The 25,194-nt window shown below is 40.1% G+C and overlaps 1 protein-coding gene across 1 annotated transcript in view; it reads right to left on the bottom strand.

Annotated features, from left to right (window-relative positions):
* LOC148756427 (uncharacterized) overlaps positions 1 to 25,194 on the bottom strand; it is a 44,863-nt gene that overhangs the window by 4,977 nt on the left and 14,692 nt on the right. The window contains exons 6-9 of the mRNA XM_088801854.1: positions 22,714 to 22,916; positions 21,285 to 21,510; positions 8,080 to 8,294; positions 6,635 to 6,863 (exon numbers count right to left, since the gene is read on the bottom strand). Of these exons, the coding sequence (XP_088657980.1) occupies positions 6,635 to 6,863; positions 8,080 to 8,294; positions 21,285 to 21,510; positions 22,714 to 22,916 (873 nt within the window). The remainder of the gene's footprint in view (positions 1 to 6,634; positions 6,864 to 8,079; positions 8,295 to 21,284; positions 21,511 to 22,713; positions 22,917 to 25,194) is intronic.

Raw genomic sequence — 25,194 nt, 5'->3', positions numbered from 1 at the left:
GTAAAACTACTCAGAACATTTTAACTGTGCAATACGCTTAACAATTTACAGAAGCATTGGACATTCACTTTCTTTTGGTACCCAGTCCTTCCTCCAGGTTCACCACTCTGAAGGACGTGGACTCCATTTAGCCGAAGGGCTGTCCGAAAGCCCTTGGCTTTGCTCTCCTATGATGTTTTAAGGGGAAGCTGAATGAAAACACAGGTTGGAGCCCCGTTTAGCACAGGCCTGTGCTATTTTTCTCTGCGTTAAGAAGGCCACAAAACACCATCAAAACCACAAACCACCATGCATTGATTGAAAGGAATATTCTTTGGAATGATGTAAACATCATGTCAAGAGAGACAACCCCTTTCTATCTCCACCGATATCTACAACTCATCGGGCATCTATCGCCCAAGAAAGGTTCTTCTGCTCAACACACTACAATTCCTTAAAAGATCACACATCTGTATAAGGGAAGGAGGGTGCACTGGATGTGAAAGGGAGGCAGGATGGAGGCAAGGACAGGGACAGGCCCACAGCCGCAGTTCCAGGTGGACAAGGCTGAGCCTGAAGCCCCCGCAAAGGCAGTAGCGTTGGAGGGGATGGGGTGCAGCTCCCACATCACAGCCCAGGGGAGGCTAAGCGGGGCAGCAGCAGCATTCCCCCACCTCCCCAAGAATCCCCACCCCTCTCCAGATGCAGCAGTGCTGGCACCACCAGGGACCAGTAGCAGCAGCAGAAACAATTCTCCATTCTCAAGACCACACACAGTGCTACCAGGATACATAGGGAACCAGGTAGAAGCTCAGCGGGCTCAAGAACAGGCTCCCCTCAAGCACCCACTTCCCCCACCTGAGTGGTGGTGGTGACCAGAGACCCTGGAGATCTGGATACAGTTGCGACACCCACCTCCCTGGTCACCCAGGCCTGGACTCCCACACCCACAGCTAAGCCCCCCACCCCTGGACCTCCCATACTCAAGGAGCACCTGTGGGAGAAAGCAGAAACTACACTATTGTACCATCTACTGAAAACAAAAGAAAGACCTCTAATTATATACCTGTTTAATTGTTCACATCGAAATGTACCTACATAAGAAAGTGTTCACTACTTCAAATGTGCCTGTAGAGGAACAAGGCATTCAGCAGCATGAACAAGCAAGGTGACACGGTAACACTGAGAGACGATGACACTTCTCCAGAAACCAAGTCAAAGTCACGGAAGACTGTGATCTACATGACCGAGATTTCAAAACAGCAGTCATGCTCTCTGCTCGTCACACAGAACAGCTAAGAGACTTGTAGGAAGGTTACTTGAAGGTTGGCAAACTGGGCGAGCAGGGGAAGTGGGAAGGGAGACTGGGCCCGCATCCATGGCTGTGGAGGTGCTGGTGGTGCCAGAACAGAACAGAGACCACAAGAGCCAGGAGGTGGGCCTTTCCCTGTGTCCCACAGCTGATCTCCGCTGCCCAGAGAGCAGCATATCCAGCATTTGATGCAGTAACCTCAGCTGAGACCTCCAGCTGGGCCCTAGGTCAGACAAAGGAAGGAAACACCATACCTGGGCCCCTCCCCTGACTCTCCCAATCCTACCCCTGCCCTTCCAGAGACTCAAAGTGGCCCCTGAACTGAGGAGTAGTGTCAGATTACAGAGGAGCCCTAGTGCTCAGGATCTGGGAGGACCAGGTTTGCAGCTGCTGTGACCCAGGGAAGAAGCTGGGAAGAGTGTGACACTGCTGGGCGGGGAGAGAGAAGACTCCTCCATCCCCAGCCGCCACCTTTTCTGACCTGCCTAGGGCAGGGCAATTACAACTGCAGAGACATCCCCAGGGGTCAGCAGTAGGCAACAGTGGCAGCTCTGGGCATTCAGCAGCTCAGAAACCTCCCACCCTCCACACACACACACACACACACACACACACACACACACTCACACACACGGAAGAAGTGCCCTAAGACTCAGGAGACCTGGGCACAGGGCTGGCTGTGTTACTCTCAGTGTGCATATGTGCAGGCAAGAACAGAAACTGCACTGACTTTGTAGAAACTACCATCCAGCCCCCATAGCCCCACTCATCCAGGACTGCAGTCCCAGGGTCACTCTGGGCACCAGGTGACCGGCTCTGCCTGAACAATACGTAGAGGACTCTCTGGTACAGCAGAGGACGGCCTGGAGATTACTTGGTGGGCTTAAGCCAAGACTGGCGCTGCTTTTTTTGTTTTGTTTTGTTTTCGTATCTTTGATATTTTTGCCTGTGTTGAGTGTGGGTTATTGGTTGTTTTTACACGTGAGTGTATTTGGTTTTTTCTTTGTTGTTGTTGTTGTTGTGCTTGGTGATGTGCTTTGTTCTGAAATTGCCCTACACCAGGGCCCAGTCCAAGAGTCACAATATTCAACATACCCAGACTCCAACTCCAGACCAAACCAGAGTATTATCGGGTTTGACCTACAAGTGACACACCCAGAGGGAATTCTCTGGCTCAAGAGCCCATAGGGGCCAAGCCTCATTTGAATGGTCAACCCTCACGCAGCAGATCATCCACCGTGGGCAGAGCCAAGTCTCACAACTAGTCAGCCTAGGATCAATCCCACCTACTGACAAGCCAAAAGCAATTAAAGTTCAACTTTAACAAGACAATATACACAACACAAGGGTCAACTTTGGAGCACATGCATAGGAGAATATGGAAGTGGTGCAAGTCAAATATAAAGGACACGCACTACATAAGACAACCAAGCAAAACCAAGAACCCGAGGGGATCTACCTAACACATTGAAGCAAACACAGAGAGTCAGCAGGAATGGGGACACAAAGAGACATGTCCCAAATAAAAGAACAGAAGAAATCTCCAGAATTGGAACAAAATGAAATAGAGGAAACCAACCTATTAGAGACAGAGTTCAGAACACTGATGACAAGAATGTTTAAAGAGCTTAGTGATGACACAAAGAAGGATAGAGAAATCATAATGAACAACCAGTTAGAACTAAAGAACACAATAACTGAAATAAAGAACACACTTGAAGGAATTACCAGCGGGTTAGATGAGGCAGAGAATCGAATCAGCGATTTAGAAGACAAGTTAGCAGAGGTCACCCAAGCAGAACAAAAATAAATCCATGCCTATATGGTCATTTAATCTATGACAATGGAATCAAGAATTTACGGTGGGGTAAAGACAGTCTAATCAATAAATGTTGCTTGGAAACCTGGACAAACACATGCAAAAAAATGAAGCTGGACCAGCTCCTTATACCATATACAAGAATAAATTCAAAATGGGTTAAAGAGTTAAATGTAAGATCTGAAACCGTAAGAAAATATAGGAAGAAAATATAGGAAGAAACTTATGTATATATGTATATATTGCCCGGAGTAAGATTTTCACTGATATATCCCCTTGGGCAAGGGAAGAAAGAGAAAAAATAAACATGTGGGATTACATCAAACTAAGAAGTTTTTTCACAGCAAAGGAAACCATCATTAAAACACAAAAGGATCCTACTGAATGGGAGAAGCTATTTGCCAATGATATATCCAAACTTTATTAAAAAACTCACTCAACTCAACTCCAAAAAAACCAAACAACCCAATTAAAAAATAGGCAGAGGACATGAGGAGACATTTTTCTAAAGAGGACATACAGACATGAAAAAATGCTCAACCTCACTAATCATTAGAGAAATACAAATAAAAACCACAATAAGATATCACCTCACCCCAGTCAAAATGGCTAGCATCAATAAATCAACAAACAACAAGTGCTGGCGAGGATGTGGAGAAAAGGGAACCCTTGTGCACTATTGGTGGGAATGCAGATTGCTGCAGCCACTATGGAAAACAGTATGGAGGTATCTCAAAAATCTGAAAACGGAACTACCTAATGATCCAGCAATCCCACTCCTAGGTATCTATCCAGAGAAATCCAAATCTCCAACTCAAAAATCTTTATGCACTCCTATGTTTATTGCAGCACTATTTACAATAGCCAAGACATGGAAACAACCGAAATGCCCATCAGTAGATGACTGGATTAAGAAACTGTGGTACATTTATACAATGGAGTATTACGAGCCATAAAGAAGAAGGAAATCTTACCATTTGCAACAATATGGATGGAACTAGAGAACATTATGCTACGTGAAATAAGTCAGACAGAGGAAGATAAATACCTTATGATCTCACTTATATATGGAATCTAAAGAAAAGAATACATGAGTGAACTAATCAGAAACAGTCTCAGAGACATAGAGGAAAAACTGAAGGTTGCTAGATGGGAGGGGGGGTGGGGATGAGGGGGAAGGTGAGGGGATTAGAAAGCACAATCAGTAACCACAAGATTGCCACAGGGATACGAAAGTCAATTTGGTGAACGTAATCAATAATGTAAAGATTTTGAAGGGTATGCGATGGACACTTGTCTCATTAGGGAGACCACCTCAGGGATGATGTAGATGCCTGACCACTGCACTGTACACCTGAAGCTGAAGCTGAACAATAAGGAATGTTAATGTTAACTACAGTTGTTTATACACACACACACATATACATGTATGTATATATATATATGGTTACAAGAAGTGGAGCACAGCATTAGGGATAGAGGTAGTGGAAATATAATGGCTGTGTGCGATGTCAGAGGGGTCGTTGATGAGGGGAGAGGGTCATCATTATGTGAGGGATACAAATCATAAATGTTTACCTATTACATTGTTTTGTACACCTGAAACTAATAATAAAAAAAGCTGAAAAATAAATAAATAAAACTCATTAACTGAAAAAACAAAACAAAAACCACCCAGAACTAGTTTCTGCACAGTAAAACAAAAAGTAGCATTTCTCGATGACTTTCAGGCATGTCTATAACACCTGTCAATCAGCAATCTGGCCCTCAGCTTAAAATAACCCAGTTCAATACAGTCTATTCATGGCTGAAGAGAAACAGGGCTGAGCGATTTTCAACTGTAGCCCCAGCAAGAAGCTGAGTATATTATATACTATATTATGTAAAATACTATTTGTCAATAGTCAAAAGACATACAGTAGTTACTTCTAGGGCCAAAGATCAGCACGAACCAGGAAAAACTTGTTCACCTGAAACTAACGACATACATTATACTTCACTTAATTTTTCAAAGACAAAGGAGGTAACAGACTCTCTGCCACATATTATATACTCCCCCATGAAAGAATTATTATTTCATTATCCTTTTTATGCCTACTGCTGCCTAGAGAATAAAATTCAAACTCACTTAAAGCCCTCCTCAATTTGACCTCTACTAACCGTTTAAACTAATTTTCTATATTGTATGCTGCATGTAAATCAGACCAATTGTTCCGAGCAGATGATTTGTTGCTTTCCTTCCTGTATTCTCCATGTTGCTTAAATGTAATAAACATTTTGGAGGGTAAAACAAAACAAAACAAAGAAACAGCAGTCATGAAGAATCTCACAGATATAACAACACTCACAAGGCAGTTCAATGAGTTCAGGAGTAAAATGAATGACCAGAAGGAGTACTTTATCAAAGAGATGGACACTATGAAAAAGAGCCAAACAGAAATCCTGCTGGTCAAGAACTCAAGAATGAGTATTTTTAATAACCACGTCACACGAAGAAAACAAGTTGTGATTAAAGATTCCCTAGCATTGCCATCCTACTCATCAATTACTCAAATGCTGTCAAGACATATAGACATAAGTGAACTTCACTTTAAAAATTCAAATATTTGCTTAATGTCCCTATTTAGAATATGTACAATTGCGAAGCATCTCATTTTAAAACACTGAAATAGATAATGCTATGAATAAAATAAAAATTAAGGATATACTGTCTTGTTAGAAGATAACTTTAAACATAAAAACAGAGATGAATCTTTTCCAGTATTACAAGTTTGCCGAATTGATAAAAAGAATCATATCCGTTTCATTTAATAATAAACATCCATTTGTGGTTAAGTGTTTGGACGTCCATCATTCACTTACGCTTAGGGGAGGAAACACTGGGATGCACAAAACTTTAAAATTGTTATGAATCATCTCCAACTAAAACCAATTAAGAAGTAAGCCAAAGCATCTCAAAGCATACCATTGGTTATTAGGCAATGATATTTAACACCTAAAATAAAATTTAAAGGCAAATTTTCAAGAATTTTAAATGCATCACTTTAATTACATTTATTAAAAAATAATAAATCATTCTTAACACAGGAGAGATCTAGGGATTTAAAAAAAGATTGTAAAATTTCTGTCTCCTGTGTATGTATATTAACACACATAATTATGACTTTTACCTCGTGTACATTAGTCAATGAAACAACTCAAAATTTCACCAAAGACAAAGAAAGAAAGAAACAACAACTCACAGACACAAACAACACTTAGTGGGTGAGGGGAAAGAGAGAGAGGTAGAAGAGGGAAAAGGGGGTCAAATCTACGGCGATGCAAGGAGAACTGACGGGGGGGGGTGAACACATAGTGAAATATACAGAAGATGTATTACGGAAATGTACACTTGAAACCTATATGATTTCACTAACCAATATCACCCCAATGAATATATAAGACAAAACAAAACAAGAATTCTATCAAAGAAATACAAAAGAAAGAAATCTTAAACCCAAGGGAAAGAAGCTAATATAACTAACCTCGGTACAGTAAGCCTCCAGGCTATCATCATTTGTAGCCTGTGCGGTTGACTTCGGAATCATCAAGTTTTCTCTTGGAGCAGGATTTCCACTGCGGAGTAGCTTAGTATTCAAACTTCCAACGCAAGGTGGCTCCAGGACTGGCCTCCTCAGAGCAGTGCTGAGAAACTGGTTCCGCTGTTCCTTTGCGAGGAGATTGGTTCTGGCCTCTGCCGGCCTTTCATCAGCACTGTGAAGATTGTAAAACACAAAGCTTTGAATTTTATTTTTCCTGAATGACTTGCATTTTTTTCAATTTGCCGTAATAAATAGTAAAAGGCATTTCCCATTAAACAGCATTTTAACACTGAAAATGTGTCGGGGCACACCTACCATGCACAAGTATAGGTTTAAAATTATTCTAAACAAACACGCATATTTCTATGGGGATGCCAGACTAAGAAGAAATTCAAAGCAGGGAGGGAGAGAAAGGGCTCTCAGAGATGTGACGGCTTCACAGGTAATACTTGCTGCCTTCTGCAATGGCTGAACTCGTAGTATGATTCTGGAGCACTGCACTGAGACATACTTAGTAAACCAGGTTAGAGATTTTTAAAAATCCCACAAAGATATTTTCAAGCATTTGCTGTCACCGCCCTTGGAAAATACTCTCATTACCCTGGAGAAATTAGTAACCATTTGGCACTGAGGCATCATTTAGAGCAACAGCCTCTAGTGGGGAACAAGACAGCCTGGTTGGTTATCAAAACAATTAAAACAGCTCCAGAGGCTTTAGCTTATAACATTGTCACCAAGGCTTTGAAGGCGGGACCTGCCCTTTCTGTCTTCCACACAGCCCCTCAGGCAGGCAGACCACCTTATTATTTTTAGCCACCTTGTCAATTATGCTGACTTTTACACCTCCGTTAATCTTTCCCTATTTAACATGTATACCTTTGTGTAGAGTTGAAAGACTAGAAAAAAATAGTTTTTCTCAAAACCACCTGTAGTGGTAATAACACAGATCACAATCAAGAAAGTGCATTTACCAAGAGCCAGATGTGCAGAGTACTTAACCATTTGGGTTTAGTGTTATCTTCCCCCAAATAGTTAAACTCGTTAGAAACGATTTAGGGGAATTCTGACAAGAAATTTTATAATAATAGCACTGTCTAATTTATAGTGTTTCCAAAACACTTTGCTTAAAGACTAGTAGATCAGGCTGACTTTATGAAAGCATTCAGTGGGAAAAATACAGTCATGTGAAACCAAAAATGGGGGAGAGAAGCAAATGTCCTGGACTAACATTGTAAAGGTTAAGTTCATTTACTAGCATCATGTCCCCAAATTCTACTATTTACTTCGCTTTCACTTCCTTCTAATCGCATGAACCTGGCTGGATCAAAATTATACGTTAGAGGCAAATTAATGAGCTTAACTGATCTTCTCTATGTGTTTTGACTTACTTGGTTAGTTTATTTACCAATGATATTCTACGTTTTCGTTCTTCCAGGTAGGCCTGCTTATATTTTTCCAATTCTACTGCACAAGAATCTTGAGAAGTTTTCACTTTGGAGAGTTCAGACTCCAGACCTTTACTTCCGAGTTCCATTTGACTTCTGATAGAAATATTGTTATACTCATTTAACGGGTCCAAATTTTCTGGAGCAGCTGCTTGTGCCTAAAGCCAATCAACAGGATACACTTTAAAAATAATTATAGAACATTTTTACTTGAATACATTGAAAGTAAAGTCACTTTCCTTTCAATGATTTGGAAAGTAACTTTAAATGTGAAAAAAAAAAAAAAAAGCTGACGTTTAATGTATTTATCATCCATATCAATGGAATTAAATCTGAAATATGAAAATAGAGTTGACTCCTTCTTCTATTGTACTCATGTCATCTGATTATTCAAATAATACAATCAATTTCAAATTTTAAAAATCAAACAATATAATTTAATAATCCAAGAGTATGGTACAATTTTTAAATCACCTTTTTTCTTAACTTCCTAATAGTCTTGTTTCATATCAACTGCTCTTAAAAATAAAATGATTCTCTAGTAAGAATGATTCTCAAAGATCGTTTTAGTGATAATAATGATGGACACTGAAATATCTAAAGGGAGAAACAAATGCCACCTTCCTTCCACAAATCTCAAAAACAAAACAACAACAACAAAAAACCCCGAAAACAACAGCAGCAGCAGCTATTAAGGGAAGTAGGCGAATCACATACAATGTATATATTCAAAATGTAGTTTGCAGTGAAATGAATTAAGGCACATTAAAGATCAATAAGTGAATCTGTAAAAATAGATCGACTTCTTCCAATTTTTTTTACGACATCCTGTCTTGCTTGTTCTTCAAAATTTCCCGTTTATACCGTTCTACTTCACTCTTTTGTACTGTATTCATGGCCATATGACATATGAGGTTTAATAATTCTCAACTCCTTATTTTTATTCTGTAATTTTTCACATTTCTTTTGTATTCCTTTCATAGATAATAACTCCTGTTGAAGAGATTGATGTTTTCCAAGCAGATGTAGACATTCTGAAGACACAGTTTCCAGTTTGGCTGTGACATCATCAATCTCCATGAATAAGATAATATAGTTTGGTTATGAAAGAAGTTGACTGAGAACAGTCCTGCCCAAAAGCAGTATCAACTCTGAACTAAATTTAGTTGCCATAAATGTCATCTGTACTGTAGTAGAGTCTCAGAATGTGGAGCCTTGAATGACTCAGAATCAAGAACAAAGATAAAATCATCAGGAGTCTCAAAAATACACTCCTTACTGTCATCGCGTTTGCCACACAACATCTGCACTTGATTTTATACTGCTTCATGTCTTTACTGCACAAAATGACCAGCAGTCACCTCTTAGAAGTCTCTTAATTCCCTCACTTAACACCCCATAATTTTTAAAGAAGGTTTAGGGATATCATGTTGCGTTATTTAGGTCTCAGTCAATAAATGCCTTCCCAAATAAGACTTCGAAAATAAGCCTGTAATTAATGCATCTGATAAGAATAAATTATAATGCCATCAGCCTTTTACTGAACGACCAATATTTTATGGTAATTTGAATAGCATTCCAAGAAGAAATGATTTCCAGATTTCAAATATCTGTTTCCTGAATATAGCCTCTCCCACATGTCCACTTGTCAAATCACGCTAAAATGAAGAAATGGCTTGTGGGTGAAGATCTAATACAGAGTGCTTCCAGGAAGACATGGTCTAGGGACGAAGACAAGACTGTAAAAGAGTCTTGTTCCACTTTGCCAAGTGGAAGCCTGTCACTTGGAAAGAGTAAGGTGCGGCCTCCAATTCCTGTAAGGATCTTAAGAGTATAAGAATATTAAAGGCCTGGTCCTACAACAGTTACAGGAAACCCAAGGTGAAAAGCTCACCTCAAAACGCTTTGTGAGGGTGGCTTCTCAAAACGCACGAACACCCATAAAACTCACACGCAGTTCAAAGTTTTAAAGAGAATCCTAGTAGCAAAAAACGAGCTTGCTAGCTTTGCCTAATGAAAACCAAGACAGCACAAAATAAGGGGAGGCCTGTGGATCTTACACATTTTGAGGGGAGGAGTCAGGCTAAGAGCTGCACGCACAGGTCATTTTTCATGAAAAGTACAGAACAGAGAGGTCAGAGGGTAGAGCACAGGGGCATGGAGAAGCCTTCCCGTGGTCAGGAGTAAGTCCTAATCAAAGAATGGGCAGCACGCATCAGGCGGTGTTTCAGAATCACTGCGGACCAGCACGCCTCCCGATTTCCATTTCTGCGTGGGAAACTTTAGCAGTTCTGCAGAATGTTGGGTGTGTGGCTGGTAGCGAACTCATCTCTTTGCTTCTTCTAAGGTCTTCGTATTGAAAGGAATTGTCTTCGATGGGCTTACTCCAGAAACCACGATCCAGGCATCTCATCATCATTGGCACCAGTCTAAGATGGTACAATGTTGGACTTGAGCCTGAGCCTGACGCCGTAACAATTGTGACTTGTGAGGGTATTGTGTAGGGATGAGTGTATTTTCCATGTGGGAGGAAGATATAAAATAGTGGCCCGTGGGTAGATTAAGCAGGTTTTTAAATGTATCCCTAAGTTTTGAAATATTCATGCCATAAAAACAGAATACTGTTCAGTGACTTGCTCCTACTAAACAGAGTATGTTGAAAGAAATTCCGTGTGAATTCCAAGGCTGGTTCAGAAAAAGCAACACAGCTGCTGCTGGCTGTGTCTCTGAGGACGTTACCCTTGGAGCCCAGCCCCCATGTTGTGAGGAGGCTCGGGCCACAATGCGAGCCTGGGTGTTCCAGCGGAGGTGTTTGGGCCCCAGTGAAAGTTCCCACCGACAGTGGGCGTCAACAACCGCACATGCTGGTGAACAAACTTTCAAACGATTCCAGCCACCAGCGTCCAGCTGCCCCAACTGAAGGTGAGGGGAACAGAGACAGACACACTTTTCCTAAAAGCAGTACTTTTTGTCCACTTGTAAGAATTTATAAGTAATTTTGTGCTGAGACAAGTAAACAGCTAACAGGAGTGGGCTTTTGAGCTGGCAGGATGGGTCAGGCAAAGATGAACAGGAGCAAACTTGAAGCTGCAGGAACGAGCTTAAACATTAACTGCCTGTTCTGAGCCCCCTGGCTAGCACGGCACCTGCAAGCTGACAAGCACCTTACATCCATCACGGGTGGGAGAAGAACAGTTCTCAGTCACAAGAGCAACCCCATGGAAGCTGACATCCATCAACGGTGGGAACGGGGCAGTTCCCAGGAGAAGACAATTGTAACGGCAGCCCCTCTGAAGCTGACAAGCACCCTACACCCGACATGGAAAAATATAAAACCCCAGCACTTCTCATCTGTGCATCTGTCTCCATCAGACTCTACCCTGGCAAAACCCCTTTGGTCAGTATTTCCCTTACCCCCTGTCTCCACAGTTCTCTCTGTCACACTGCCTTGGTAAAATTCCTCTTGCCAGTTCCAGCAGAAAACTCTCTGCCTGACTTTCAATACATCCTTTCTCACTCTGTAGAGTCTTGTGAATACTTTTTCATTCTGCCACCGACCACGGGCTAATTCTACGCCAATACACTTCGTTCTGTACTACTCAGCGGGCAAAGACCATGGAGTGTAACGCAGAAACCACCTCCCAGACTGAGCATACAGTGCACATGACCATGAGAGGCAGGGTAAAGCCACTGACATGGAAAGAATGGACTCTAGTGCTAAATCCACCTCCCAGATCGCTTCATTCGCAGCAAATGTTTATGCTGGGCTGCATTCCCAAGTCCTCTGAGAAGCAGATGAAAGCAACATGCTCTGGCGGATCAGAGAAGCCGTCCCCAGATCTTCACAGTTACTCACGTGCTGCCAATCTCTGCACATTCCCACTGTGGCGGAGGAGTGAAGGGAGGCTGGTTTCCTTTTTTTATTTGTTTGTTTATGTTTTTTGTTTCTTACAGAGGGGGAAAACTGAGCATTTGACTGAACAATTCTCTATTACATTAAGTGATTTCAATTTTGTATTTAATTTGTAAAATTATTTTACAATAAAAGCTTTATTATATCCATGTCTCCAAGAAGAAAGTATTGGTGTGGTATAGAATATTTAATGTTATCCAAACAACTGTTCAGCAAAATATTTTCAATTTGTACAAGGAGAGGTGCCATCATATGGAATACCATTTCTCCTTTGACAAATTGATACTTAGAAAGACAAGACATCACTCATGAAGAAAATTTGAACAATGTAAAATTCATTGTTAGCCCTGTCAAATTCTAGCCCTGTCAAATTCAGGGCTAGATTGTCCTGCTGACAATTGCTGAGGAGAATGAGCTCAGTGAGAGTTGGAACAGTCACAGGAAGCGTCACGGGAGGAGAGCTTGAAAGCCAGACGTCCAGGGCAGGGAAATAAAACCGTAGGCTCCCACCATAACTTGTACACAAATGTTCATAGCAGAATTATTAATCCCCAAAAAGTGGAAACAACACAAAGATCCATCATTGATGAATGGATAAGTATTTTACCCACAAAGTGAAGTAATGTTGGGCAATAAGCAGAAATAACTAATATGCTGACATGTGGTATAACACGGTTGTGCCCTGGAAACGTGATGTTAAGTGAAAGAAGCGAGTCAGAGGAACTCATATTGTGTGATTCCATTTACATAAAATATCCAGAATAGGCAAATCTATAGAGACAGTAAGAACACTGGTGGTTCCCTGGGGCTGGAGGAGACGGGAAGATGGGGGTGACAGCTAAGTGATATGGGCTTTCTTTTTTTTTTTTCTAATTTGGTTTTTAAATTTATTGGGGTGACACTTGTTAGTAAAATTACATAGATTTCAGGTGTACCATTCTGTATTACATCATCTATAAATCCCATTGCGTGTTCACCAGCCAGAGTCAGTTCTCCTTCCATCACCATATATTTGATCCCCCTTACCCTCATCTCCCACCCTCTAACCCCCTTACCCTCTGGTAACCACTAAACTATTGTCTGTGTCTATGAGTTTCTGTTTCTCATTTGTTTTTTCTTGTTCTTTTGTTGTTTTTGGTTTATATACCACATATCAGTGAAATCGCATGGTTCTCTGCTTTTTCTGTCTGACTTATTTCGCTCAGCATTACACTCTCAAGATCCATCCATGTTGTCACAAATGTTCCTATACCATCTTTTCTTACCGCCGAATAGTATTCCATTGTGTACATATACCACAACTTCTTCATCCATTCATCTATCGAAGGACATTTTGGTTGTTTCCATGTCTTGGCCACCGTAAACAAAGCTGCAATGAACATTGGAGCACACGTGTCTTTATCTCTAAATGTTTTCAGATTTATTGGGTAGATACCCAGGAGAGGGATTGCTGGGTCATATGGCAATTCTATTTGTATTTTTTTGAGGAACCTCCACACTGTCTTCCATAACGGCTGCACCAGTCTGCATTCCCACAAACAATGTATGAGGGTACCTTTGTCTCCACAGCCTCTCCAACACTTGTAACTATTTGTCTTGTTGATGATAGCCATTCTGACTGGGGTGAGGTGATATCTCATTGTGGTTTTGATTTGCATTTCTCTGATGATTAGTGATGCTGAGCATTTTTTCATATGTCTATTTGCTATTTGTATGTCCTCTTTGGAGAAATGTCTCTTCAAGTCCTCTGCCCATTTTTCAATTGGGTTGTTTGTTTTTTTGTTGTTGAGTTGCATGAGTTCCTTGTATATTCTGGATACTAGTCCCTTATCGGAGGCACTGTTTGCAAAAATCTTCTCCCATTCAGTTGGTGGCCTCTTTATTTTGTCAATGGTTTCTTCTGCTGTGCAGAAGCTTTTACGTTTCATACAGTCCCATTCGTTTATTTTAGCTTTTACTTCCATTGCCTTTGGAGTCAAATTCATAAAATGCTCTTTGAACCCAAGGTCCATAAGTTTAGTACCTATGTTTTCTTCTATGCAGTTTATTGTGTTAGGTCTTATGCTTAAGTCTTTGATCCATTTCGAATTAACTTTGGTACATGGTGACAGATAGCAGTTCAGTTTCATTCTTTTGCACGTGGCTATCCAATTCTCCCAGCACCATTTATTGAAGAGGCTGTCTTTCCTCCATTGTATGTTTTTTGCTTCTTTGTCAAAAATTGTCTGTTCATATTTATGTGGTTTTATTTCTGGGTTCTCAATTTTATTGCATTGGTCTATGTGTCTGTTTTTCTGCCAATACCATGCTGTTTTGGTTATTGTAGCCCTGTAGTACAAGCTAAAGTCAGGGAGTGTGATACCTCCAGTATTGTTCTTTTTTCTTAGGATTGCTTTAGCTATTTGGGGTCTTTTGTGGTTCCAAACAAATCTGATGATTTTTTATTCTATTTCTTTAAAAAATAGCATTGGGATTTTGATGGGGATTGCATTAAATCTCTATATTGCTTTGGGTAATATGGCCATTTTAACTATGTTGACTCTTCCAGTCCATGAGCACGGAATGTCTTTCCATTTCTTTGTGTCTTCTTCAATTTCTTTTAAAAATGCCTTGTAGTTTTCAGCATATAGGTCTTTCACATCATAGGTTAAGTTTATTCCTAGGTATTTTATTCTTTTTGCTGCAATTGCAAAAGGAATTTTTTTTTGTATTTCTTTTTCTGAGATTTCATTGTTAGTATATAGGAAAGCAATGGACTTTTGTGTGTTGATTTTGTAGCCAACAACTTTACCGTATTTGTTGATTGTTTCTAATACTTTTTGGTGGAGTCTTCAGGCTTTCCTATATATAGCATCATGTCATCTGCAGAGTGATAATTTAACATCTTCATTCCCAATTTGGATGCCTTTTATTTCTTTCTCTTGCCTTATTGCTCTGGCAAGGACTTCCAACACTATGTTGAAAAGCAGAGGTGATAGGGGACAGCCTGTCGAGTTCCTGAACGTACAGGAAGTGTTTTAATCATAAATGGATGTTGTATCTTGTCAAATGCTTTTTCTGCATCATTGATATAATCCTATGACTTTTGTCGTTTATTTTGTTTATGTGACATATCACATTGATGGATTTGCATATTTTGAATCATCCTTGTGCCTCTGGGATGAACCCCAGTTGGTCGTGATGAATAATCTTTTTAATGTATTGTTGCATTCGATTTGCTAGAACTTTGTTTACGATTTTTGCATCTGTATTCATCATAGATATTGGTCTGTAGTTCTCTTTTTTTGTGTTGTCCTTGCCAAGTTTTGGTATCAGGGTAATTTTGGCCTCATAAAATGAGTTAGGGAGTACTGTCTCTTCTTCAATTTTTTGGAAGAGTTTGAGCAGGATTGGTATTAGATCCTCTTTAAAGGTATGGTAGAATTCACTAGTGAAGCCATCTGGTCCCAGACTTTTGCTTTTGGGAAGGTTTTGGATGACTGATTCAATTTCGTTACTGGTGATCGGTCTGTTTAGCTTTTCCAGTTCTTCATGGATCAGCCTAGGAAGGCTATATGTTTCTAAGAAGTTGTCCGTTTCTTCTAGGTTATTGAATTTGGTGGCATATAGTCCTTCATAGTATTCTTGGATGATCCTTTGTATTTCTGTGGCATCCATGATAACTTCCCCTTTTTCATTTCTGATTTTGTTTATTAGTCTTCTCTCTTTTTATCTCAGTAGCCTAGCTGTGGCTTGTCAATTTTGTTAATCTTGTCAAAGAACCAGCTCTTTGTCACATTAGTTTTTTCTATTGTCTTTTTGTTCTCTATTTCATTGAGTTCTGCTCTGATTTTTATTATTTCCTTTCTTCTGCTACTGTTCCGCTTCTAGCCTTGGACAGGTGGGGGAAGGGCGAGCTCTGGGAGGGGGCGGCTAGTCTCAGTGCCTAAGGCTCCGTTCTCTGCTTGGCAGTGAGGGCTTAAACCACCATTTTTAGCCTTCTTCCCTCAGTCTTTTTTCCGAGGTCTCTGCCGTGAGCGTTGGGTTCAGCCATGTTATATGCTGTCCCCTCAGCCCAGTGGGTCATAAACGGAGCCCTAGCAGTCCGAGTTCTTCCCTCTCCTGCAGCTGCAGTAGCTCCGGGATGCAGCGAGCTCGGAGCACTGAGCTAGGTCGAAACTCTCAAGTAGTTGTAATGATAGTCTGTTTAAATATGAAATGTGTGGGAATATTTCAAACTATATTACAAGTGTCCCAGTCTAGACTGTTCTTACATAAACCTTTCTTCTGAAAGCTATCCTCTCACTAAATGTCCAAAGGAGTGCTTAAAATAATATCCAGAATCTAATAGATACTGTGGTGACAACAATGTGACACCCAATCCCTGTACAAATTTAGGGGTGAAGACAAATTTGTTGGCCATCATGTTGCCCAATATTTGCATAACACTTCTTTTTGTGAATGGCTTGATAGACAGGGCTTATGACATGAATAATGTGACAACAACATCACTAGACAGGCCGTGTAAAATCAATAACTAAATACCATATGAAGGGAGAGGACTTTCATGAAACAGTTTTAAGTTACTGTTAATCAACAATATAAAATGTAAATCACATTTTTACACGACTTGAATTAAGGAACTACCAATGTAGCGTTATTATTATTTTCCCCCAAAACAGCTCTTTTCCTAAATATTTACTTCAGCACCTCCTACCGTGTTTCCCCAAAAGTAAGATGTAGCTGGACCATCAGCTCTAATGCGACTTTTGGAGCAAACATTAATATAAGACCCGGTCTTATTTTAACATAAGACCGGGTCTTATATAATATAAAATAATATCAGACTGGGTCTTATACTAATGTTTGCTCCAAGAGACACTTTAGAGCTGACGGTCCAGCGACGTCTTATTTTCGGGGAAACACGGCATGTTTATTTCTAGGTGAGGAGTGTGTTCAGATGGTGGAAGTAGCTTGAAGTCCAACATTAATAAGGAGAACACGTCTGCAGTCTCATTTATACTTTTCCATTCATCAAATATATAGAAAGGTGAGAAAACTATACACAAAAGAATGTGTCAGCAAACTTTAATCCAAAGGATTTTAGCTAGAAGGATTTTCTCACAACTGGCAGTTCTCACTACACTACGTCTCGGAGAAAGCTCAGGTTCCATGGGGACACCCACGGATTAGCACAGCTTAGGAGCCTGCATCCCTCCTTAGCCAGGTAGTGCTACGGTCTCTGCTTTGCTTTGTTTTGTTTTAATTGGGGACTATCGAGGAACAGTTTGCTTTTCCAGGATGTCAAGCCGTTTTTTTTCAATCTAGTTGTGGATGGTGCATCTCACTGGCCAATGTGGGACTCGAACCGGTTACCTTGGTGTTATGGGCACCTCGCTCCAACCACTGAGGCAACAGGCTCCCCACCAGCAGCCCAATTCCAAGCTCAAGCCGTTGCTTCTCACGGGTCTATGTGGGAATCGAACTGGCAACCTTGGCGTTATGAGCACCGTGCTCCAACCACTGAGCCAACCGGCTGCCCACCATGATTCATCTCGAAGCTCAAGCCGTTGTTTTCAATCTAGCGGTGGAGGGCGCAGTTCACTGGCTCATGTGGGAATCGAACCGGCAACCTTGTCGTTAAGAGCTTGCACTCTAACCAACTGAGGCATCTGGCCGCCCGTGGTCCCTGGTTTTACATACCGTATTTCCCTGAAAATAAGACCTAGCTGGACAATCAGCTCTAATGAATTTTGGAGCAAAAATTAATTAAGACCTGGTCTTATTTTACTATAATGTAAGACAGCTTATGATACGATATATGATATGATCTGACATGACATGATACAATATAATACCGGATCCTATATTAATTTTTGTTCCAAAAGACATATTAGAGCTGATTGTCCAGCTAGGTCTTATTTTTGGGGAAACACAGTAATAGTTTTTTAAACAAAAAAATTTTCTCAAAGAACGGTACTATTCTTTGAAAAAAAGAATATTTTTCAAGTCTGAAAGTCACAGATTTAGTGAAAGTCCCTAATTTTACATAAGAGGCAACCAAGGCTCACAGAGATTATAGGTCACCTGAGGTCACCAAACCAATGAGCTGCGGGCCAGGAATCGGATAAGTCTTCCTATTGAGGCTAGAGTGCTATGCCAGCTGCTACCTCCTATTCAGGAAAATTCCATCAATCTCCAAGTACAACTCAAAGAAAATGAATACGTAAAACTTTGTCATGGAGCTCAATAATGTTGATGCATGAGAAACAAAATAGTAGCTTTCTACCTCAAGTATAAGCTTTAAAGTCATGAATAAAAACAAAGACACAGATTAATATCACAACTCCTATTAACAGAAGTCAACACAGTCAGTTTATAAAGCATAAACACTTTTAAACACAGAACAGGGAACTTGAAAGAGAAAATCATGTGTTAAAGAAAGCAAACTCAAGTTGAGGAAATTCTTCCTTAAAATGACTTTTCTTTTCCTCAGAATCAAACTTGGCTGACCAATATAAACCAACACAGGTATTATTCATGTTGGGGTTAACTATAGTGAAATTGAAAACACAAAACAGATTTCTCTTTACCATCTAGTGCACTTCTGTCCAATCTCACATCGTCACAACCATATCATGTCTTTCCAGGGTTCTGTAGTGAGTTGGGACACTTATCTCTGGATCCTGACAGAGTTGGTGCTTTTTCATCTCTTATTCAGCCTTGCATGATTGGGCAACCCAGTGCCTCACAAGGGAACAGCGTTGGCCTTGGAATGAGGACACTGACTTTAACAAAAACGGTTTTTCAATTTATGAGGAAATACTGAAAACTAAACACCTCTTTCCTACCAAAAAATAATTAAAGGAAAAATGTCCACAAGCATATTCTCTTGCATTGCTTATGCCTTTACACTCTTTCATCTTCTGATTTCTGTGGTGAAACTACTGAGAACATTTTAATTGTGCATCACGCTTAACAATTTACAGAAGCATTGGACACTCACTTTCTTTTGGTACCTAGTCCTTCCTCCAGGTTCACCACTCTGAAGGACGTGGACTCCATTTAGCCGAAGGGCTGTCCGAAAGCCCTTGGCTTTGCTCTCCTATGATGTTTTAAGGGGAAGCTGAATGAAAACACAAGGTTGGAGCCCCGTTTAGCACAGGCCTGTGCTATTTTTCTCTGCGTTAAGAAGGCCACAAAACACCATCAAACACACAAACCACCTTGCATTGATTGTAATGAATATTCTTTGGAATGATGTAGACATCATGTCAAGAGAGACAACCCCTTTCTATCTCCACCGATATCTACAACTCATCGGGCATCTATCGCCCAAGAAAGGTTCTTCTGCTCAACACACTACAATTCCTTAAAATACCACAAATCTGTATAAGGGAAGGAGGGTGCACTGGATGTGAAAGGGAGGCAGGATGGAGGCAAGGACAGGGACAGGCCCACAGCCGCAGTTCCAGGTGGACAAGGCTGAGCCTGAAGCCCCCGCAAAGGCAGTAGCGATGGAGGGGACGGGGTGCAGCTCCCACATCACAGCCCAGGGGAGGCTAAGCGGGGCAGCAGCAGCATCCCCCCACCTCCCCAAGAATCCCCACCCCTCTCCAGATGCAGCAGTGCTGGCACCACCAGGGACCAGTAGCAGCAGCAGAAATACTTCTCCAGCCTCCACCCACAGCACGGTGCTACCAGGGCCACAGGGAACCAGGTGGGCTCAGTGGGCTCAAGACAGACTCGCCTCAACCAGCCCCTTCCCCTGTTCCCTCCCACGGTGCTGGTGCCCAGAGACCCTGGTGGTCTGGATACAAGGCAACACCCATCAGCCTGGTCACCCAGGCCAGCATAACCACACTCACAGCTAAGCCCCCACACGTGGACACCCCAGGCTCAAGTAGCACCAGTGAGAGGAAACAGAACCTGTGCTATTGAATCAGCTACTGAAAAACAAAACAAAGACGTCTAGTTATCTACCTGCTGAATTGCTTGAATCAAATTTTACACCTGGAATCTATGTAATTTTACTAACAAATGTCACCCCAATAAATTGAAAAAATTTTAAAAAATGTACATGAATAAGACAGTGTTCACTACTTCAAATGAGCCTGCAGAAGAACAAGCCATCCAGCAGCATGAACACCCAAGGTGACACGGTAACACTGAGACAATGACACTTCTCCAGAAACCAAGTCAAAGTCACGGACAATTGTGATCTACGTGATAGAGATTTCAAAATAGCAGCCATGAAGAATCACAATGAGATACAAGAAAACTCACAAGGCAGTTCAATGAGTTCAGGAGTAAAATTAATGAACAGGAGTACTTTATCAATGATATGAAAACTATAAAAAAGGTCCAAACAGAAATCCTGGAGCTGAATGAAGAACTCAAGAAATGAGATAAAAAATGGACATTTTAATAACAGTATGACACAAAGAAAACAAGTTGGTATTAAAGACGCCATATCATTGCCACCTCAGTCATCAATAATTCAAGTGATGCCAAGATGTACAGATATAAGTGAACTTCACCTTGAATATTCAAATATTTGCTCAATTTACCTCTTTAGAAAACGTACTGTTGCTTAGCAAGATATTTTATTTTATTATTACTTTTTAAGCAAGACATTTTAAATCATCGAAATAAAAAATGCTATAAGTAAAATAGAAATTAAGGATGTACTGTCATGTAAAAAGATGACAACTTTTAACTTAAAGAGACAAATTAATCTGTTCAGTGTTACAAGTTTGCTGAATTCATAAAAAGGATCTACCTCGGTTTCACTGAAATAAGAAATATCCACATGCAGTTAGTGAATGTCAAGCATTCACTTACGCTTAGAGGTGGCAAAACTGGGCTGTAGGAAAACTAAATTTGTTATAAACCATCACCAAATTAAAGACAATGCAGAAGTAAGCCAAAGCATCTCAAAGCATACCGTTCGTTGTTAGGCAATAATATTTCATTTGTAAAATCTAATTGACAGCAGCTTTTCCAGAAATTTAAACTGTGTCAGTTAATTACATTTATTGAATGCAGTTAATGACAGGTAGCTCTTAAAACATGGGAGATGCAGGGACTTACAAAAGATTGTAAAATTTCTGTCTCCTTTCAACATTAGCACACATAATTATGCCTTTTCCGTTGTGTGCATTAGTCAATGAAACAACTAAGAATCTCACTAAGTTAAGAACAAGAATTATCTCGGAAATCTGAAACCCAAAGGAAAGAAGATAATATAACTCACCTTCCTCAAGTTGCTCAACGTGCCATCATTAGAAGTCTGTGGGGTTGACGTAAGAATCACCAACTGTTCTCTTGGAGCAGGGTTTCCTGGAGGTAAGAACCGATCATGTAGCCTTCCAATACAAGGTGGCAGCAGGTCTGGCCTCCTAGGAGCGGTGCTGAGTGAAGGGTTCTGTGGTGCCTTCGTGAGAAGGAGGGTTCTCATCTCTGCCAGTGTGTCATCAGTCCTGTGAAGATTGTAAGAGCAAAGACTTAGTACTTTATTTTTCCTTAATGATTTGCATTTTTTAATGTTGCCATAATAGTAAGTGGAATTGCCCATGAAACGAACACTGAACATATGTCAGGGCAGACCTACCATGTGCAGGGATAGGTTTCAAATCGTTCTAAGTAAGCACATATGTTTCTATGGGGAAGCCAGACTAAGAAGTAATTCAAAGTAGGGAGGGGAGGAAAAGGGCTATCACTGATGTCCACGGCTTCACAGATAATACTTGCTGCCTTCTGGAATGGCTGAACCAATAAGATTCTTGAGGATTGCCATGAGACATACATAGTAAACGAGTTTAGAAATTTTTTTTTTAAATCCCACCAAGATATTTTCAAGCATTTGCTTTCACCGCCCTTGGCTAATCCCCTCATCACCCTGAAGAAATTAACCATTTGGCACTGAGGTGTCATTTAGAACAATGGCCTCTGGGGGAGAACAAGAGAGCCTGGTTGGTGATCATACTGAACTGAAACAGCTCCGGAGGCGTGTAGCTTATAACACTGTTACCAAGGCACTGGAGGTGCGATCTGCCCTTTCTGTCTTCCACACACCCCCTTAGGCTGACCACCTCATTTTTTTAGCCACTTCGTAGGTTACACTACCCTTCACCCCTATGTTAACCTTCTCCTATATGTCACGTGTATGCCTTTGTGTACATCAGAAGAACTAGAAAAAACAGCTTGTCTGAAAGCGACCTCTAGAGATAATAACACAATAAGAGCACAATAAGAGAGGGTACATTTACCAAGTGCCAGAATATGCAGAGTACTTAAGCCTTTGGGTTTAAGTGGTTATCTTATAATAAATAGTTACCTCATTAAAAACTATTTAGGGAATTCTGACAAGAAATTATATAATAAACAGCGCTGTCTAAATCATAAAGCTTCAAAAACACTTTGCTTAAAGACTGGTAGATCAGATTAACTCTATGAAAACCGCGAGAAGGAAAAATACAGTCACGTAAAACCAAAAATGGGGAGAGATGCATCCTGAACTAACATTTTAAAAGTAATTTATTCACTAACATCATTTTCCAAAATTATACTATTTAGTAAGCTTTCACTTCCTGTTAATCTCGGGAATCTGCCTGGATAAAAATTATACTTTAGAGGCAAATTAATGAGCTCGATTGGTTTTCTCTGACTTTGTTTGGACTTACTTGTTTAGTTCTTTTTCCAATGATGTTCTAAGTTTTAATTCCTCTAGGCAGAGGTGCTTACATTCTTCCAATTCTATTTTAGAAGAAGTTTGCACTTTGCAGAGTTCAGATTCCAGACGTTTCACTCTGAGTTCCAGGTCACTTATGGAAGCACCATCATAGTCATTTAACGGGTCTACGTTTTCTTGAGATGTTGCTTGTTCCTAAAGCCAACGGAAAGGATACATTTTAAAAATAATTATAAACTGAATAATTACAGTCTATTTGTATTCTTTAGTTTTAAGTAATAATTTGGAGGGAAATTTAAATGTAAAAAAAGCTGAAGTCTAACATATTGATCATCAATATGGAATGAAATAAATCTGAATCATGAAAATATTTTGAATCACCTCATCTGACTATTCCAATAAGGGAATCAATTTTAAATTTTAAAAATTGAATATGACCTAATAATCTAAGAGTATGGTGCAATTTTTAAATCACCCTTTTTCTTTATTTCCTAATAGTCTCGTTTTATATCAAGTGGTCTTAAAAATAAAATGATTTTCCAGAAAGAATGATTCTCAAAGATCAACTGAGTGATAACAATGATGGGAACTGAAATATTAAAAAGGAGAAGCAAATCCCACCTTAGTTCTAGAAATCTAAAAAATAATAATAATAACTGCTTTTAAGGGGAGTAGAGGAATCACATACAATATGTATATCTAAAACATAATTTGCAGTGAAATGCATAAGGCATGTTAAAAATCAATGAACTAATCTGTAAAAATAGATTTAAAAATTTTTTTCTACTACATCCCATCTTGCTCAGTCTTCAATATCCCAGAATTTATAGTGTTCTGCTTCACTCTTTTCTACCACATTCGTCACTATATGAATTTTGAGGTTTAATAATTTTTGTCTCCACTTTTTATTCTCTAGTTTTTCACATGACTTTTGTACTCCTTTCATAGATAATACCTCCTGTTTAAGATTGATTTTCTTCCACAAGATGTACACATCTTTTTTAAAAAAAGTTTTTAAAACAAAATTTATTTTTTAAATTGGGGACCAGTGTTTTTTCCAGGACCCATCAGCTCCATGTCAAGTAATTGTTTGCAATCTAATTGTGGGATGCACAGCTCGGCTCCAAGTCAAATCGTTCTCTTCAATCTACTAGTTATGGAGGGTACAGCTCACAGACCCATGCGGGAATCGAACCGCCAACCTTGGTGTTATGAGCACTGCACTCTAACCACTGAGCCAATGGGCTGGCCGCCCACTGGGGGCTCAGCTCCAAGAACTAGCCATTGTTTTCAATCCAGCTGTGGGGGGTGTAGCTAACTGGTCCATGTGGGAATCGAACCAGCCACCTTGGTGTTATGAGCACAATGCTCTAACCATTGAACAAAGTGGCCACCCCACAGATGTAGACATTCTGAAAATGCAGTTTCCAGTTTTGCTGTGAGATCCTCGTTCTGAATGAGTAAGATAGTATAATTTGGTTACAAAGGAAGTTGACTGAGAATAGTCTAACCACAAACCAGGATCAACTTTTGAAATAAATTCAATTGCAATAAAATGTCATCGATACTGCAGCAGAGTCTTAGAATGTGGAACCTTGAATTACTCAGAATGAGGAACAAAGACATAAGCACCAGGAGTCTCAAAAATGCATCCTTTATTGTCATCGACTTTGCCACACAACATCTGCACTTAATTTTCTACCATTTCTTGAATGATTGTTTCATGTCTTTCTTCTATAAAATGACTATAAGTCACCTCTGAGTTTATAGTCTCTCACCTGTTCCCCATTATTTCTTAAGAAGTTGTAGGGAGTTACAAGTAACCCATCTTGAGTTACTTCGGCCTCTGTCAGCTACAAATGTTTCATGGTAATTTGAATTGCTTTCCAAGAAGAAATGATTCCCAAGGTCAAGGAGAAATCACATCTCACACTATGAATGTTTAGCGAGATGATTGCTACATTTTTTTTCAACAACAAAAAAAGTCTGAATTTGATAATGCTGTCTTGTAATCCTCTCTTTTTGTTTTTTTATTTTTTTGTTGTTGATTTGCATGACTTCCTTGTATATTTTGGATATTAGCCCCTTATCGGAGGCACTGTTTGCAAAAATCTCCCATTCAGTTGGTTGCCTCTTTATTTTGTCGATGGTTTCTTTTGCTGTGCAGAAGCTTTTAAGTTTCATATATTCCCATTCATTTATTTTAGCTTTTACTTCCATTGCCTTTGGAGTCAAATCCATAAAATGCTCTTTGAACCCAAAGTCCATAAGTTTAGTACCTATGTTTTCTTCTATGCAGTTTATTGTGTTAGGTCTTATGCTTAAGTCTTTGATCCATTTTGAATTAAGTTTGGTACATGGTGACAGATAGCAGTCCAGTTTCATTCTTTTGCCTGTGGCTTTCCAATTCTGCCAGCACCATTTATTGAAGAGGCCACATTTTATCCATTGTATGTTTTTTGCTTCTTTGTCA

This window comes from Rhinolophus sinicus, chromosome 12 (genome assembly GCF_057876585.1).
Source record: "Rhinolophus sinicus isolate RSI-liver-muscle chromosome 12, RSI-T2T, whole genome shotgun sequence".
Taxonomy (NCBI): domain Eukaryota; kingdom Metazoa; phylum Chordata; class Mammalia; order Chiroptera; family Rhinolophidae; genus Rhinolophus; species Rhinolophus sinicus.
The sequence above is the reverse complement of the archived record's forward strand: the minus strand, read 5'-3'. Positions and strand labels throughout refer to the sequence as shown.